Here is a 17,295-nt window from a genome sequence, read left to right as displayed (position 1 = left end):
GCTTTGAGAAAGAGACAAAGTGAAAGTCAATAACCCAGCGGAATATTTCCACGAGATTGGAGGAAAAGAATAGATCATACACTTCCCGTGTGGAAGTAGTTTCCCGTTCCCGACTTTTTATTAAGACTAAATGCAGGGGAAACATTTGTCATAATCTGGATTGTAGGAAACACAAAAAGGTATATCCCATTCTGCCAAGTTCTATTGTGTTCAGCATACTGGCTCTGCAAGTAGCCGTTGCTTCCCATGGTACCATCGAAAGGTTTGCTCCCTCGAAAGAAAACAAAACATAAAAAAAGAAATGACTATAAATTATCAATAACAAACTCGAAGTAACCTTACAAACAAAGACATCATGTGCAACACCAAACAAACCTCAAGTTTTCTTCGTGAAAACTTGATATTCGATCGGATAGAGAAGCTAGGACAACTCAAAAGTACTCCTGCTGTTCGTATACATAATCTGTACAGCTCGCGAGGAAGATTCACGTTTGCGCGTGTTGAATCCTCATGACAGCAATGCTTCGTTGGTGGATGTACATAATATATGTAACTAGATCTGGTTGTAGATGTAGTAGATTTGCTCCTGCCCATGGTATGATCTGTTTTGAGTGCAAACAAGCCAATCGATATCTTCGATATTCGTCAAGTACAAAAAGGAATCAAGGTAAAAGAAAGAATGTTTCTTTCATCAAACAAACGGATTGATCGACCAAAATAAACCAAGGTATGCATTTTTGTTCTCACATGTGTGGCTTAAGTGAGCCACATCAGCCACCCCCTCCCCTCAAATATCGCCGCCGAGAAGGCTATTAAACGTTTAAATATATAGGAAGTTCAAGCAGCTAATAGAAAACAACGCATTTAAAAGTGAAGAAAGGAAGATTGAGATATGAGATAAATGAAATGTTTAGCACTTGAATTCAAATATGCAGCACGGAAGAAGATGTTGTGCTTGACCTTCGGACTATTTTGCGGAACTCTGTATTCGCTTTGAGGGCCGGATATGCTACGAATGCAGTAGTATTTTTGGAAGATTAATCTGAATTGTCCATGTCACACTAAATGATCTCAATAACCGATCTCATACTTGTAGAGCATGCAGCTCCATCTCTATTAATTCTATCAATCAGGATGCCCTTGAAATTTCCCTCCCCTATATACCCAGAAATTAAGGAATAAATATATACAAAGAACATAGCATCATTATTAAAAACAAAACTCGTTAAAAGAACCAAGAGTTATTAGGATTCTTACCAGTTCGCCCACCTGGCGTCGTAGCATTAGAAGAACCCCTAGACGGAACACTCGGAGCTGATTCTCTAATCCAAGCCGGCCTGCCAGATCTTGAGAAAGCTCTCATGAACATCGAGGGAGGTCTTCCAAGAGTAGGACTTGTCATTGAAATGGGCGTTCCTGTTGATTCTTCTGAAATCCCTGAGAATCCTGAATTGCCCGAGTAACCTGTGCCTGATCTTCTTAACGGGTTATAGCGATAAGTGGGCGGTTCAAGATTTGTTTTTGTGGAGGGTTTAGTGTCAATAGGCTCTGTTTTTTGTGGGGTAGATGATTTATTTGAGAGAATTTCGAATGGGGATATCCTTCCTTGTGTTGAGGAAACTCTAGGACTTGGTGATAGTTCTGATATGGCCGGAGATATATTTTGGTATGAGGAATGTTGTGATAATAAGTTGTGTCCTTCCCGATAAAATTGCAGTGATTTCTGAGATGGATATAATCGTGGCGACAAAGTATGCCTGCTCCTCTCATCATCCATCTCGACCAATGGGCTACTTCCAGGAAGCTCATATATCGTGGAACTTGCATCCATTTCAGATGAAGCTGCAAACTTTCTTTGGGATTCTATTCGGCGTGCAGCGGTTGTATAATCCTCATAAGGATCTTCTGATGTTTTTGTATATATTTCCGTTGGTTTATTTGTAAATTGAATAAAATTTGACTGATTGTTCAGATCAGGAGATTGAAGTTCCACTAGCTGACGAGTTTCATGACCTGGCGCTTCGGCTATCGGTTTGACTTCTTGCATATACGTTTGGTTTGACGAGGGATCTGGAGAAGGGTTCATTGGAGGGATGGATGATGGATTTGGCGATGGTGTCATGCGAGAACCATCCTTAGAGAATGATCCATTGATTCCACGTAGAGCAATCTCTGCTGTAGATATGCGACGGTTGCGACGACGGAAAAGATAAAATCCACCAAGAGCTCCAATGATGAGAACAGCCACTAATGCCACAGCAATTCCACATATAATTCCAATTGACAAATGTTTAGTGGGATCAGTAGAATCAGCGCTGGATGAAGACTGTGACATAGATGAGGAATTATTTGTCAAAGTGGGGGATATAATAGTACTGATCTCAGAACTGGAACCATCAACAAAAGAACACTGACTGACAGTGAAATTTCCACGTTCATAATCAACTGTGAGATAACTAAAATATTGTTAGAAAGATGTGTAGATTTATAGAATAAGGACTTACGCTTCTTGTAGAAAAGCTCGCCCTAAAGTATTCTGACTTTCATTGGCAGATTTTCTGAGAGGAAAATAATAAGTATCATTTGGAACAAAAGGATATGAAGCTGATAGAGCAAAAGCATTGAAAGGTAGTACGATAGAAGCGATGTCACCACCTGTCAATGAATTCGCTAAAGAAAATGTAACTTGAGGATTGATAGAGGTCAACAAAGCGTATTGTGTAGAGTTGATCAAGTAGAGACCATTGTTGTCTAATGAAAGACCAAAAACTTTCTCGAATTCTTGGCAAACTGCTTCAGGAAGCCAGAAATTTGGATCGGTTGATTCAATAAAAGCATAAGTCGGACTTTGCAAAAGGCTAGCTTGTGTTGTTCCACTATATGTTATAGCTTGAATTGCCACAACGATATCTCGATTGATGTCTGACGAAAGAGTAAAGGAAGCAGAATTTGGCGTAAATCGAGACGTATCATATCCTCCAAAAATTAATTGCGCGTATTGTCCGGCTTTGAGTCCTGAATTATCTTCAATGAGACGGTTCGGAATGCGGTGAAAGAAGGGATTGCATACGATATTTTGCTCCAGCTGTATAGCTCCATGTCAAACTTGGGATAAGGTTTTGAGACCATAAAGATGAGAAATAGGACTCAGATGAATAATTCCCTATAGTCGTAAAGTTTAATGGTTGAGTACCAAGCCCGAATATTCCTCTTTCTAAAGTTAGCCATGATTTCGAGAGTCCAGACGACTACATACGTATAAAATGGCGATGCTGTAGCAATGGCACCGATTGTTTGATTATCGAGCGTAGGTCCATTCGTCCCTGAAACATATCCCAATCCAATTGAATCTAAGCCAAAGTCCGCAGATTGAGAATATCCCAAATCTGCCTGGAATCCTACGCCATTTCCGTTGATTCCAAATAATCCTATGTCCTCCCAAGTATTGGATAAGCTGTTGTTGAATAGGCCCCCTCGAGCATTCGCACAACCACTTGGTACTGGTGATATAGCTGCAGAAGTGCAACCAATTGGCAAGACTACTAAGGTCTGTGGTGAATTGGTTGATACCAATACTCGAACATCTTGTGCAGGGCTCCCAACTCTCAATGCCAACGAAGACCATTCACCATCATCACCATCCTAGAAAGATGTAAGATTTTTTTTTTCGAATTTGAGAATTTGAGAAAAAAAATATCAAACTCACAAAGTATTGACTAGCCGGTATAACCAATGGAGAGGGAACAACACTTTTTGACTTCAACTGATTTTCAGGTACACCATTCAATGGACTGGCTGTGACTTTTAGTACAACAATCAAAGCGAACGAGAGCCCATTATGGAACTGTATTTTCATGACGGCTGTTCGACAAACATGAGGGCCGACAATGGCTGGATTGGCAAATACAAGATAAGAATGAGAAGGCTTGCAGAAAAGAAAGAGAGGAATATTCCGGAGGTACTCATCAATGGAGATCAAAATCCTACCACGACAAGCAGGGGTAGCTAGACTCTATTTTATCACGACTACCATTCCGCATGTCAACGACCAGCGCCTTGTCACAAGGCACGGTTAAAAACGTGGTAGAGTATTCTCGTTGAAACTTATCCTGGCATCCATAAGCAGAAGCTATCCAGATCCAGGGGGATAACTAGGATTGCAAATGAGGATCTTGGAGATATCTGCAAGGCTACGGCGTAGCTCATGGGTCTCGATCTTACCTCTTCTTTGTTGAATCAAACTGCCTACGAAAGAAGTCCATTCTAGGCACTGGCTCAGTCAAATTTTCATAAATCAGAGACATTATGAACGTTTAAGAATGAAGAATCACAGGTACGGCGATTAGATAGAAATAGATTGGAGCAGTCATCCAAACATGATTGTGATGGAGGTTTTGAGCGCATAATGGGTCAATGGGTGTTTGAGCCGAGCTCCATAATCTTCCAATATAGTATATCGAGAGTGGGGAGGGGGGCAAATCGAGCATCGCGAGATGAAATGACAAAAAATACGAACGTTAACAGTATTAGTGACTGCGGTGTATACATTTGGTAACGTATGAAAGCAGCTGAATACAAAGCAAGGTATGGAGATAGATTTGGTAGAAAAACGATGTACGGAGGTGGAAAAGAAGTTTGAGATCTCACCACCTCCACCCCCTGAAAGAATGCAACCCCACGTTGCACCGAGTGATGGAAGTCACAAGTCACTAACCGTATATAGCTTAGACAAAAACGAACCAATTATCATAGGGTCACGTGTTATTTTTGTCACTTTATCAGATGTGCTGACTGCCACCTCTATTTACCTTTGTAATTGCCCCGAAATTTGTTTCCTATTCTAGATACATCTAATACGGAACAACTCTTGGAAAGACAAGCAAAACTGCATTTCCTTCTACTTTCGACCATTTCGCCCTCTATCCTGACGAACTTATTCCTGTGTAAGAGGCATACCAAGGACATATAGATTGTGGATATCCGGATTACTTACTCGGATGGCCACTTGTAGAACAACGAACACCCTTTCGTTAGAACTCGGATAAAGTAACGTACAGTGCGTTCATAACTAGTGAACCAATATCAATCATCACCATTGCAGGTATCAGGACCCACGTGTGCCTTACTCTATCACTTACAATAAGCGCCAAATGATTCGAAGGTTCCGGCTGTACGTATAGCAGATCATCATACAAGCGATTAATTTTCAAGCTCGACGACTTGAAATACTCTACCTACACAGGGGATTGACTTGTGTGGATGAGCATTGTATCAAATCATTCAGAAGACAGCTTGATCGAACCTGATTTCTCCTTAGACGATCCGTTTTTTTATCACATCTGTTGTATCTCCCCTGAAAATGTTACCGTTGCCGTGGAAGGATCACTATGCCAAGGATATAGTCCCTAACAACCACGAGGATTCGACATGTCCATGTAAAGTTTACAAAAGTAGGATAATGTACCCACAAATACATCTATTTCTTTTCAACAATTGGTCAAATCGTTTATTGTGAGCTAGATAATTGATTGTTCGTTGAAGTCAGCTCTCCATCACATCTGACCCGGATGAATCTTGGAGATTATTTTTGGCTTCCAGATTAGATTTAAGCTCTATGTCAGATAACGTCTCGAGTATCAAGTTGAGAGGGCGCAATGTTATATCTTTGGCAGACGTGGTGATGTTTATTTTGAATCTTGTTGCGTCGTTCTTTTTCCAACCCACATTCTTTTAATCATCATTTGAAATCTTTTCATAATGTCTCTGCGACTTGTATCATCACTATGGGTGGTTACACTGTTTCTTAATTTTGGTCAGGCTGCTGGTATGTCCCTATTATTTAGTTTCTTGATATCAAGGGAGAATTGAACTCATGCCTGGTATATAGTTCTTTTTCCAAATTCAACCACTTCCGCAACCCCGGCATCTACAGTATCAGCATCTATCCCTTCTACAATCACACCTTCCGCTACTCTTTCATATGCAAATGTTCAATCAACGACACAGTTTTTTCCTGTTACTCCTGGGCCATACTGGGGAAACCAATCCATTCCAATCAACACCTGCACTGAATGGAATCTTAATGGAATCACTCCCCAATTGATCTGGACGCCATGTCATATGTATGAGCAGCTCTCGCTACTCGTTGCCTTAGCTAATATTGGTAAATAGATTCGCTGGAACAGTCCAATTGTCATACTTTCCTCAAGCAAGTGGAAATACATCCTACCCCTCCACGTATTACAATGAAGCTATAGGGATTACAATGTGCGTATTTACATCATTCCAGAGATACTGTTTCATGCTAATGAGTTTAGGACTTCTCCATCAATGTACATGGTCATAAATACTATCAGTGGATATAATAGTTGTGGTCAAGTTGGTCCAACAATGAGCAATGTGATTATTTCAATGAATCCTAGTGATGTCTCTACAATTGCCCGCTACACGGCGTCTGATCAGCAAGTCAATACAACGCCAGCTGCGCTGCTTACTCTGAGCGATATCATTTCAGGATGTTCAACAATTACATTAACCGAATCTTCGACTAACGGTGCTATCCAAAGTATGCATGCTATGGACAATGACTATAATAGATGTTTTCCTGCCCTGGCTATCCCTACACCCCAGATTGAATCACTTGGACTGTAAGTTATTGAAATATATAAGTATCTAAACAGGAGCTGATATATTCAGACCATATTTTAGACACTGTGGCCAAGATAATGCACGACTTGGTCTTTTTGATCCACCAGGAGCTGTACCTCCCGTCAATGCACTTCTTCCTGTCACATCAGCAACTCCAGCAACTTCAACTTCAATTCCAGCGAGTACCGCTAAATCACCATCACCAAGTCAACCATCAAAAACATCCACTGTCAACTCTCCTTCTAGCACATCCACTTCTGATGTTCAAGTCCCAAAATCTAGTTCAGTACCTTCAGATACTAGTGTTCCACCCTTAGAGGCATCGTCATCTAATGTACTCTCAACTTCTGTTTTAGCTGTACAAGACCCAACTACTACCGTTGATTCACCACAGCCTGTATCGTCAGTACCTGTTATCCCAGCCAACACACCAATTCCAATCGCAACAATTGCTTCTTCAGTCATCTCCGTGATTCCTGGTGACTCGACAGTAGTTGTAGGAGACCAGACTGCCTCTTTAGGTGGAGCTCCTATTACCATTTCTTCTTCCATTGTTCAACTCACGCCATCTGGCTTGGTCATTGCAAATGAAAATGGAGACCCATCCCAATCAAATGTTTACACAATTCCAACCACTACGGCCGTCGCATCAGCGGTATCGCCAAGTAACATCGCTACTCTCGCTGGTGGAGAAATTATCTCGGCAATTCCAGGTGCATCGACTTTAATCGTGGCCGGTCAAACCATTACTTCCGGTGCTCCAGCAATAACACTCTCGGGTTCCGGTTCAATTGTTAGTCTTGGGTCTCAAGGTCTTGTAGTCCAAGAATCGAATGGAGTAGTATCAGCCTACAGTATCCCAACTGCTGCGCCCGTACCTGTAGTTGTATCGAGCGCGATTGCTATTCTTGCAGGAGGCGAGATTGTTTCTGTAGGGACTGATGCATCAAACGTGATTCTCGGTTCCCACTCCCTCGTTGTCAATGGCCCAGCGATCACACTCTCCAATTCAGCTGTCGCCACCCTTGGTGCTGCGGGTTTAATCGTGCAATATGCTGGAGGCATTGTATCCACCATTCCTCTTTCTGCCGCAACGTCTCTACCAAATCATTTGGCAATATCAGAAGCCTCTGTTACGGAAATTCGAACTAGCGAAATAGTAATTTACAGTTCCGGAAAGCCTGTATCAACATATTACAGTACTTTGACTGACACTACTTCCATCACCGAAATTCGAACTAGCGAAATAATAGTATATAGTTCGGGCAAGCCGGTGTCGACATTCTATAGCACCTACTCAAGTTCAAAAAATGTAGCCATCAGTGGCAGTAGTACTACAAGCCCTGCAAGCGAGCCCGATATTCTAGCCATTGAAACTGGAAATGGAGGTGCTAGCTCGACTTCAACTAAAAGTGCGGACACATTTGCTATTACCAATATTGTCTTCAATGGTGGTGCTGATGGTTCGAAGAGAGGGTTAATTAATGGATTAAATTTTGTGGGATTACTGGGCGTATGGGGAGTGATGAATGCTTTCTGAGAGCGGTAGAAGAAAGGAACGCGATAAGATAGGATATTGATGAATTAGGAAACGATATGCACATTTTTATGATTCCTACCTATGATTGTAGGAACAATTCAATTCTTATAACTCACTATTGTACTGTGCAGCTATGTGGTTTACCACCCTACTTGATATCAAAAATTCGATAACTCAAGGAACTTCCTTCATATATATACCCATTTGATCACTATGTGGCGAAGATCTTTTTTTTAATATTGTTTGACATAAGAAACAGTAAAATTGGTGTGGTAATTCAAATTGATTTGTCCGGTTATGCAGAGTCTATGGTTCCTTACGTTCGTTTTGCTTTAAGGGGGGCACATCCACGTCTAATGTCAGGCTTAAAACGGAATGAAGTGGCAGATAAATGATGGGGTTATTGCCAATGGTTACCGGTATAGAGAATTAAAGTTGTTGTACACTGACTTTGAGAGATGATAATTCTGGATCCCCGTAGCATTTTTCTACTTCCATTAGATAGACGCGGACATTCTCGTGACTAGGATAGAATAAAAGTAGCAAAATATCATTGCAGAGATTGTATTGCAGCATTCTCCTACTCAAAAAGATATCCCTCCTCCTATTTACAATTCATTGGCATCATAACATAAATATTTTCCCCCCAATTACAAACACCCACCTGCCCACTGTACAAATCCCAGAGTACAGGTAAGCTTGGTATATCCACGAGTCCACAATCTAGTATGACTCGGCCATCTGTGAAACGCCAAAAATCAATGAAATGATCCCATTTCCAAACCACAAGCCACCAATCCCTATAAAAACCGTCTTTGAAGCTTCTCATTAACTATCCCCGGATTACAGGGTGTAAAAATACGTAAAATCGTCCTAGCCCATCCACCCCCCATAATCTTTTAATTGTCACTCGTCCCTACTAATTTCCACTCTATGACCATATTGGCCTTTGGCCCCGTGCCATTCACTCGTCTCTTTATCCAGCTTATTCGTACCGGCTCTCTCATTCGAATCGCAGCGATTTCTATTCCTCGAGAAACTTCTCATGACTCTCCCACTTCCTCCTTCTCCATTTCCTTCTTCCTTTCTTTCCTCTCTACTTTCCACTTCCCCTTTACTTTGAAAACTCAACTCGATAACGTCTGTTCTCACAATGTTCTCCTCACTTTCTCCAAATGTACCGCCGTTCGTTCCTCGATTTCGTCCATTCTTCACGTCTTTTCCATTTTTGCCGGAGTATTTCGAGCGCATGTAGTTTCCGGCGTTGGAGAGAGGATGAGAACCGAGATGAGATGGATTTTTATAGGACGAAGAGGTGTGGATTGTTTTCCATTTGGCTGGGATGATGGCTGAGAGGACGGGCAGAGAGGCGGCAATAACACCGAGTGTTAAATCGACTAATGTCCAATCCTCGAGAGCTTTGAAAGACCCTAGTACGTGTTAGTTTTCTATCGTTTGTACTCTGAAAATCCGGCCATGAAATAAAAAGGCCAGATTTCAAAATTGAGAAAATGAACTTACATAATACATCCGAGCTCAACTTCGTCTGCTCGATTTGTCTCATAATACTTCCAATCATACTCACACCTCCCACCGCAAAAAACAATGTACAATCTCCCTCTAGTCCTCCATCCCATCTTGACTTTCCACAGTACAATGAGCGGGACAGCCAATAGACCAAAATCCATAACGACGTGAATCGTACTCATAATTGTTCCCATTTTTCCCACCGGGAAGCATTTCGCAACAACTCCTTCTCTCCCCAATCGAATTGCGTCCCAACCTCCCCAAACAGGGTTACACAGAAATATATTCCAGAAGAGTGATACTAGAATATAGATGGCCAGGAGAACTAGAAAGACGTTGTTGAACAAGAGCCACTTATTCGATGTCATAGATGTAAGTCTGCGATTGAAAAGACATATGGAAACCTTCACCACTCCTACTGCTACGAAGAAAAATATCTTGGACCAATTGGTGTAGCGTTTGAAGTATCCATATTCCTCATACGTTACATCCCAGATGTGTTTTCCTGCGCCTCCATATACGACGGCTAAAATCTGTAGTACTGGCCACGTAATTGCGAGGATGACACCGGGAACAATGAAGAGGTCGTCCAGACCGAGTCTTAAACCGCGATTTAGGAGACGAATGAGAAGACGAACAAGCGTAAATGTGAACATGAAGAAAATAGATACGGTCATTCCGATTAAAATTGACGTGGCGCGGGATTCGTAAACGTAGCCTGGTGGTGCTAAAGGAGGAATGGTAATTCCCTTATTAGGATTGCCGTGAATGCCGAAGGCGCCATTGAGGTAGGCGACGATGTAGTAGTCATTGGTAGTATTTGGTGGTTGACCGATGAGAGCTGATATAGTACCTGTGGGGATGGTGGTTGCGTAGGTTTTGGTCGCGGAGGAGATAATCGATGACGAAGACGATAGTATCGAGGAGGGCATGATGTGGAAGATAGAAGCTTTAAATCGACGTCTTCACTTTCTCCAGTCGATCGCAGCACAATCCAACACCAATGACAACGTAAATGATCCTCAATTCGAGACTCTTGGAAAAGAAGAGGGGAATATCGCGGGGAAGCCTGGCTTTGAGGATCGCATTGAATGATTCACCAATTCTTACATGCAAAACTTTATGGCGAAGAAACAATCACGAACTGCTGAAAAGTGGAAAAGACCTGGGGAAGATAGAAATACAACGAAAATCTTTACTTAGACTCTTTGGTTTAGTTCAGATCAAGAAAGTATAATATATGATCCGAGCCTTGAGAATATCCCGTCAAAAACATCGCAGTGGAATCGCATATTAACACGAGCACACGGTAGAAATATAGGTAGCAAGGAAAGGATATGGTTGAATGTAGGATCTTACGTGACATCCCTTAGAAGTCTTGGAAGGTCCATCCATGGAATTGAGGAGATCTTAGGCACATATCCTTTAGTAACGATAATTTTCCAAGACCGGTTGGGTTTTAGATCAGTCTAATTGTCGAATGCCGAATCACTCGATCCCTACTACTATCCCGTTGCTGCATTCCTCTACCATCAAGCTTTCAGGAGCACAAAAAAGTCCACCTTTCTCTGGATTGTTAGAAGGAAATAGGGTGAAGATGTTGAACTTCACTCCGATCACAAGGAAACCGCAGTAACATGTTCCTTGTGCCCTGTGTAAATTATATCCACCCAGGTCACATCATCACTTATCAAGACATTTTTCCGGCGACTTTCCTCATTCGATTTACCTATGAACGCCAGTTGCTATTTGCGCACCTATTAGTGGTCTCACTCTGGACGAAAAAACGGGCACACCAAGCCCGCCAAAATCAAGACTTTCTTCAAAACACTATTAATTCAAAATTTAATAATAATTTGAAATAACAAAAAAAATAGATAACCTGAAGATATATTATAACTTATAAGCTTTATTATAATATATTCCAATTTAAAATCAAAATATCGATTTTTGATTTAAATAGATAATTTTGGAAATAATACTGTTTTTTTGATATGCCCGTTTTTTCGTCCAGAGTGAGGTGGTCTAATCGTACGATTAAGGTTTTCATGCCGATATGGAAAGAAACACAGACCGTCTCGACTGTGCAAACGGTGTTGCCGTTCGGTACCTGAGGAACGTTTTATCTGGTCTGAATTACCGGTATCGAGCGATATCTAATGTGTATCAAATGAGCTTCATCTTGCCTTTTCAAACGGTGCCTGGACTTGGTAGCGACCCCTCAAAATACCACCATAGGTTTTCTGGGAAAACCTAAAACTACCTTGAAAATCGGTCTACCAGAATTTGGGTAATTCTTGTGCAACAGTGGGTTATCACATTTGCCCCCGGCCTCACTGTCGGATGAATTTCCTAATCTTCATTCCTATATGTAGATCATTCAGATGCGGAATGGCGATTTGTTAATGGTTATGATAGGTGGAAGGTTTTGAGAAATGCTCGCGAGGCGAAATTTCGGGCTTTCCACAAACTAATGGCAAAAATTGATTGATTAAGATGATGTGATATAACAAACTTTTGATGGGGAAGCGAGGTAAGAATTCGAACAGATTTCCTTGAAAATGGATAAGAGGATCCATGATCCACGGCTAACACATAACCTTCATAACCTTGTACGAAGTACGACTATTGAATAGAGTAGGTATTCATAGAAAAAAGACACGTGGGAAAGTGCCGGAACGATGTAACAATGAATGAATGCATTGTCATGCTGAAGAACGCTCTCTCCGAGTCTCTCGATCTCTTTCATAAAATGAAATTTGACATACGTACGAGGGCATGTTTTTGATAAATGCCGGGCTGAAAGTTAAGCGAGTTTCCTCACCAGAACTATACTTTATTCTATATATTATAAATATATAATAATTCAAATATTCATTATAAAGCTTCGAAATTTATAATGTATAAAGAGATCTAATTAATGATTATCTTGATATTAAATTTATTAATTTTTGAATTGAATTGATAATAAAATTCTATATAGAAATTTGATTCTTAAAATAAGCATTATTTCTCATAGAAATTTTAAACATTAAAATTAATGATTAATTTTCGACTTAATTGAAAGCTTTAATAAAAAAACTAAAACCATATTATTAAATTTTAAATAAAATTTATATTTTATAAAATTTGAAATATATAATAGTATGAATTGATTTCATATTGAATTCTAAAATGGGTGAGTTTTGATGTGAAAAAGTGCTTTGCGCACGGACCCGGCATTCAATAAAAACATGACCTCGTATTCATTGCGTGAATTATTCAAGAAAACCTGAACAATTTAATGTCCGATTTGAACCAATCCACTTGATCATGGTTACCAGTGTTGTGCTCCCAAACAAGAAAATGGTAAGACCGCAAGTGGCATATCTCGTGATCATGACTCGCAAGTTTACGCACGATGCCAAAAATCGGTTCAAAGACACAGGAAAATCTCTACTAAACCATTGCTAAACCATTGCTAAAAATTCTCTTCTAGTTTCATCCAGTTTAATGCAATTTTAGTACTTCAGTAAGTTTTCTTCATACAAATTTCGTTTCTTCTGCTCAAATTCCAAAACTTACGGGTTTTGCCTTTATTATATATGCGAGGCGTTTCGTCTCAACTACAAACATCACATATATATAACGAGACCTTGCTCTTAATATAAGGGTTCCTTGAGAATCACTCGGTTCTGACATTTCAACGGTCTCGATTGAGATTCCAGAATTCTTCCATGTCAATAAGAGATGAACCTGAGCATACAGCGGTCAAAGTGACAGATGCCCAGAGAATAATCCTTACGCACATGCTTTTAGCACATGCTTCTAGCACTTAGCCTGGAGGACTATTGTACAAACGATATCGGATACAATATCATAATTTCCTTCAATCGCACTTTATGATGGGACAAATTCTCCGTCTCTCATAAATCTCATCGGTGGGTAATCCGTGGGTAATTCAAAATGGGATATGATCTACAATATCCGATAATAATGCTGCGGAGTTCGTGAAATTGCGTACAAGCAAAGGCAAGTCGGATTTAGACTTCTAGTCCGCTGTCATTTAATTTACCATGTAGTGGCATGAACCCTTTTTGAAAGTTTGTTTTTCTTTCTGACTTCAGACTCGATCTTGATCTTCATCTCACCTACCACTTTCGTTCTTTTCACGAGATGTTTTTCCTCTGGTCCCTCGTTATCGGCCTTGCAACGGTCTCTTCAGCTAAATCTTCTGATGATCTGGATTGTACTGGAATCAATGGTATCAGACCACAATGTGAATCTCAAGAGACATCTTACAAACGCGATGTCTTTTGGGTAGGAGGGCATTACGTGAACGCAGCCATTGGTCTGTTGACCTACGATCAGGCGTATGTTGAAAAGTTGACTCCACATAAGGGTATCAAGAAACCATATCCTGTGGTCTTATTTCACGGTGGAGGAATTTCTGGTGCAGTATGTTGCGTTCAATCCCTCTGAAAGCCATCATCGACTGATCAAAATTAGACATGGCTCAACACACCTGATAATCGCAAAGGCTTTGCATCGATGTTCTTGGACTTGGGTTACCAAGTTTACGTTGTCGATCAAACCAGTGTAGGTCGCGGAACCCAGGAGGATCTCGTAGGATATCCTTTGAGAATTGGATCAACTGCAAACATTAGTGAGGTGTGTTTTAGCTTCCACATACGCTATAATGACAGAGACTTACCATTTTCCTTAGGTCGGATTCACAGCTCCAGAAATTGCCAATGCTTATCCCCAAAGCCAACAACATACCCAATGGCCCGGTACTGGAGTTAGAGGAGATCCTATCTTTGATGCATTTGAAAGTTCGTTCATGCCATTGACTACTAACAATACTCGACAAGAAATCTCGATGCGTGCCGCTGGTTGCGAACTTCTTCAATTGATTGGTCCATCATTTTTGATTTCTCACTCTATTGGCGCAATCCACCCAATTGTAATTTCAGACGAATGTCCAGATCTCGTGCTCGGAAATGTCAACCTCGAACCTGGAAACATTCCATTCGAATCCTACACCGGAAACGCAACATCTTCTGTTGGAAGATCAGCTGCTCGTCCATTTGGCTTGACTGTCTCCAATCTTAATTATGATCCTCCTATCTCCAACTATACCGAACTCAAGACCGAGACGGTTGGCGAGGATACCCCAGAGAGCAGATCTTGTATTCAACAAAGTAGCGCCGCAAACTACACCATCCATACCCTCCCTAATGTAGCTAAGGTACCATACGTCGCATTCACCGGTGAAGCATCTCCTCACATCACTTACGAACATTGTGTCATTCAATACCTCAATCAAGTCGGTGTAAAGACCGATTGGATCAAGATGGCTGATGTCGGTGTTCATGGCAATGCTCATTTCGGATTCTTGGAGAAGAACAATGACGAATATTTCAAGGTTGTTGAAGCTTGGATCAAAAAGGCTGCCAATGGAATTGGTTCATCTGATTCCGGCGGAAGATATTCGCACTGGAAAGCATAGTTTGAGGAAGGCATGTTTCGGAAAAACACTGTAGAATTATAATTAGCCCCCCTGTGTGGTTTGTACATATTTACCATAATATTCTAATGTCTCCTTTATCAGATGTCGAGGCAAGACAGTTAATATAATTCAATTTTTGCCTTCAAATAATCATCAGGCTCTGTTTGATCTATACAAATGGCTTCACATTTTTATTACTAGGTAGGCATTTGCATCGTAGTGCGACCCGTGGACGATGAGGTTCTTCCAAGGTTAACCTCAGTGGCTCAATAAGGACGCTAGCCTCTTAAAGTTAGATGAAAGCTGTAAGCCACCATCACCGATACAAGATTTCGTTAGAGTACTAGAATGTTGAAGTCTTCATCTTATGAGCAAAGTCAGAGTGGATTGAGTGTTAAAGATTCTGCTGAAGACCATGGCAATAAAGAATGTGGATATAGCCAAGTTGTCGCAGATTTGAACATGCAGGGAATCCAATTTGCGCTATATCTTTCTAGCTAGGAGGTTACCTTGAACATCATGCGCTGTTAGAAGGTACTTCACCTCTAGCCAATCTTAGTGTGTGGTATTTTGCCACTGCTAGATTGCTGTTTGTATATAAGATGAGCAATGGATATTAAGTGTTTATTCATTATTTTCTTTCAATCAACTTTCTGGTTACCAGAAGCGCTCTACTCCACTTCACTACGTCGCACTTTACTACTGATATATTTGAGTTGATATATAGACTGGCATATTCAATGCTTAAGCCATCTCTCACAGTTTGAACCCGGCGGAAAAGCAGCAGAGTATATTCAAAATAATGGCATCTGAACTTGGAGCGATTGGCCGTCTGCCGAGGGTCATTGAGAGACCTATTGAGATGCAGGTGCTTTGCTTTAGTATACCCCGTACCAGCATGATGTGTTAATTCTCTTTAAATCTATAAGGTGCAAATCTTTGGAATTATTTTTAAGCATTTTTCACTGCACTGGTAATAACGGGTTCTTTCGTAGTTTGACAAGCTTTCTGTCTGTTTAGTGTAATCACTTCCTCCCACTAATCCAAAGCTGTATTTTGGGGAAAGAATTGTACTCAAGATACAGTATTATTTCTCAAATTTTGCTCTAAATTCAAGCTTCCAAAACCTCCTGTCTTTTTGCCCTCATCAATTGGATACAATAGTCTGTTTCAGAATACATTGATTTGCAAGTCAAGATGATCATCTTCGATTGATATCATTAGATTTGATCAAGCCATGCTAAAGTTAAAACATAGCTCAACTCAACTCATCAGCAGACCATACCGATTGATATCAGCTAGAAAACCGGAAATCTCTTCAATACTCCTGTCAACGGAGCCTCTCACTCACACTCTGCTTGTGTCGTCTGGACAAGACAGTGATGGGTGAGATGACATTTCACTTGCTGACCTTGATGAACAACTGCAGCCAAGTAAGAAAGCAGTGAAAAGACAGTACGAAGGCCCACCATTCCGTCGTCAGTCTTATTCTCAGATTCCAGAGTCATACTCAAGCAATACAGTCGACCTTTTTGCTATGCAGTAGCCCGGGCTGCAAGCATGTCGCGCAACTCGTTCCTCGATGTGGACTCTGCGATTTGCAGCATCCCAGAAAATTACCCCGGCTCACTTGGAATACATAGTATCCGATTCTGCTTTTGAAAAGTTGCAGGAAGGGTTTCAAACACTCGTTGACCATAATAATTGAAGTATGCAATTTCTACTGGAGATGTATCCCATACCCACTGCTGTATCATCTTCCTTTCTGCGCGAAACATCAACAAACATGTCTTATAAAGCACCTTTCTGTTTATCCTTGGTAAAATACTTCGTATCAACAAGCTGAAATATCTCATATACGCTTCAGAATTCTACACATTTACTCCCCCGACTCTTCAGAGGGGCCCTTGCGAACAAGATTTTCCTGCCAGCGCCGCCCGGGAATTCTATATATGTATTTGATTTATTGAGCGGAAACGTGGAGTCTCTCTGAATGATAAGTTCGGCAGTCATTTGTATTGTGACGAGAAGAACAAATAGACACAAGCATATCAAAGAGGAAAGTAGCAAGTACCACTGAGTATAATGC

The 17,295-nt window shown here is 40.9% G+C and overlaps 4 protein-coding genes across 4 annotated transcripts; 2 read left to right on the top strand and 2 right to left on the bottom strand.

The window, feature by feature from the left end:
• Window positions 1-1,225: 1,225 nt before the first annotated feature.
• Window positions 1,226-3,856, bottom strand: EAF02_007673 (uncharacterized protein; the record flags this gene model as incomplete). The annotated part of the gene is made up of 5 exons (XM_038903721.1): window positions 1,226-2,456; window positions 2,505-3,015; window positions 3,071-3,210; window positions 3,257-3,642; window positions 3,707-3,856. The coding sequence occupies 5 exons, from the start codon at window positions 3,854-3,856 to the stop codon at window positions 1,226-1,228; spliced, it is 2,418 nt and encodes an 805-aa protein (XP_038756535.1).
• Window positions 3,857-4,843: 987 nt separating this feature from the next.
• Window positions 4,844-8,318, top strand: EAF02_007672 (uncharacterized protein). Its single transcript, XM_038903720.1, has 5 exons — window positions 4,844-5,824; window positions 5,888-6,122; window positions 6,172-6,267; window positions 6,318-6,647; window positions 6,697-8,318. The coding sequence occupies exons 1-5, from the start codon at window positions 5,758-5,760 to the stop codon at window positions 8,186-8,188; spliced, it is 2,220 nt and encodes a 739-aa protein (XP_038756534.1). The 5' UTR covers window positions 4,844-5,757; the 3' UTR covers window positions 8,189-8,318.
• A 776-nt stretch (window positions 8,319-9,094) lies between these two features.
• EAF02_007671 (uncharacterized protein) lies at window positions 9,095-10,647 on the bottom strand (the record flags this gene model as incomplete). Its single annotated transcript, XM_038903719.1, has 2 exons — window positions 9,095-9,618; window positions 9,774-10,647. The coding sequence occupies 2 exons, from the start codon at window positions 10,645-10,647 to the stop codon at window positions 9,095-9,097; spliced, it is 1,398 nt and encodes a 465-aa protein (XP_038756533.1).
• Window positions 10,648-13,870: 3,223 nt separating this feature from the next.
• EAF02_007670 (uncharacterized protein) lies at window positions 13,871-15,206 on the top strand (the record flags this gene model as incomplete). Its single annotated transcript, XM_038903718.1, has 3 exons — window positions 13,871-14,152; window positions 14,204-14,365; window positions 14,421-15,206. 3 exons carry the CDS (start codon window positions 13,871-13,873, stop codon window positions 15,204-15,206), a joined length of 1,230 nt encoding a protein of 409 aa, XP_038756532.1.
• Between the last annotated feature and the right edge of the window lie 2,089 nt (window positions 15,207-17,295).

Source organism: Botrytis sinoallii (genome assembly GCF_014898435.1).
Source record: "Botrytis sinoallii strain Bc 23 chromosome Unknown BSIN_013, whole genome shotgun sequence".
Classification (NCBI taxonomy): Eukaryota; Fungi; Ascomycota; class Leotiomycetes; order Helotiales; family Sclerotiniaceae; genus Botrytis; species Botrytis sinoallii.
The sequence above is the reverse complement of the archived record's forward strand: the minus strand, read 5'-3'. Positions and strand labels throughout refer to the sequence as shown.

Coding starts and splice junctions, on each gene's coding strand:
- EAF02_007672 (XM_038903720.1), top strand. CDS start 5,758: ATGTCTCTGCGACTTGTATCATCACTATGGGTGGTTACACTGTTTCTT. Junction 6,268..6,317: donor GAAGCTATAGGGATTACAAT/GTGCGTATTTAC, acceptor TAATGAGTTTAG/GACTTCTCCATCAATGTACA. Junction 6,648..6,696: donor CAGATTGAATCACTTGGACT/GTAAGTTATTGA, acceptor TGATATATTCAG/ACCATATTTTAGACACTGTG.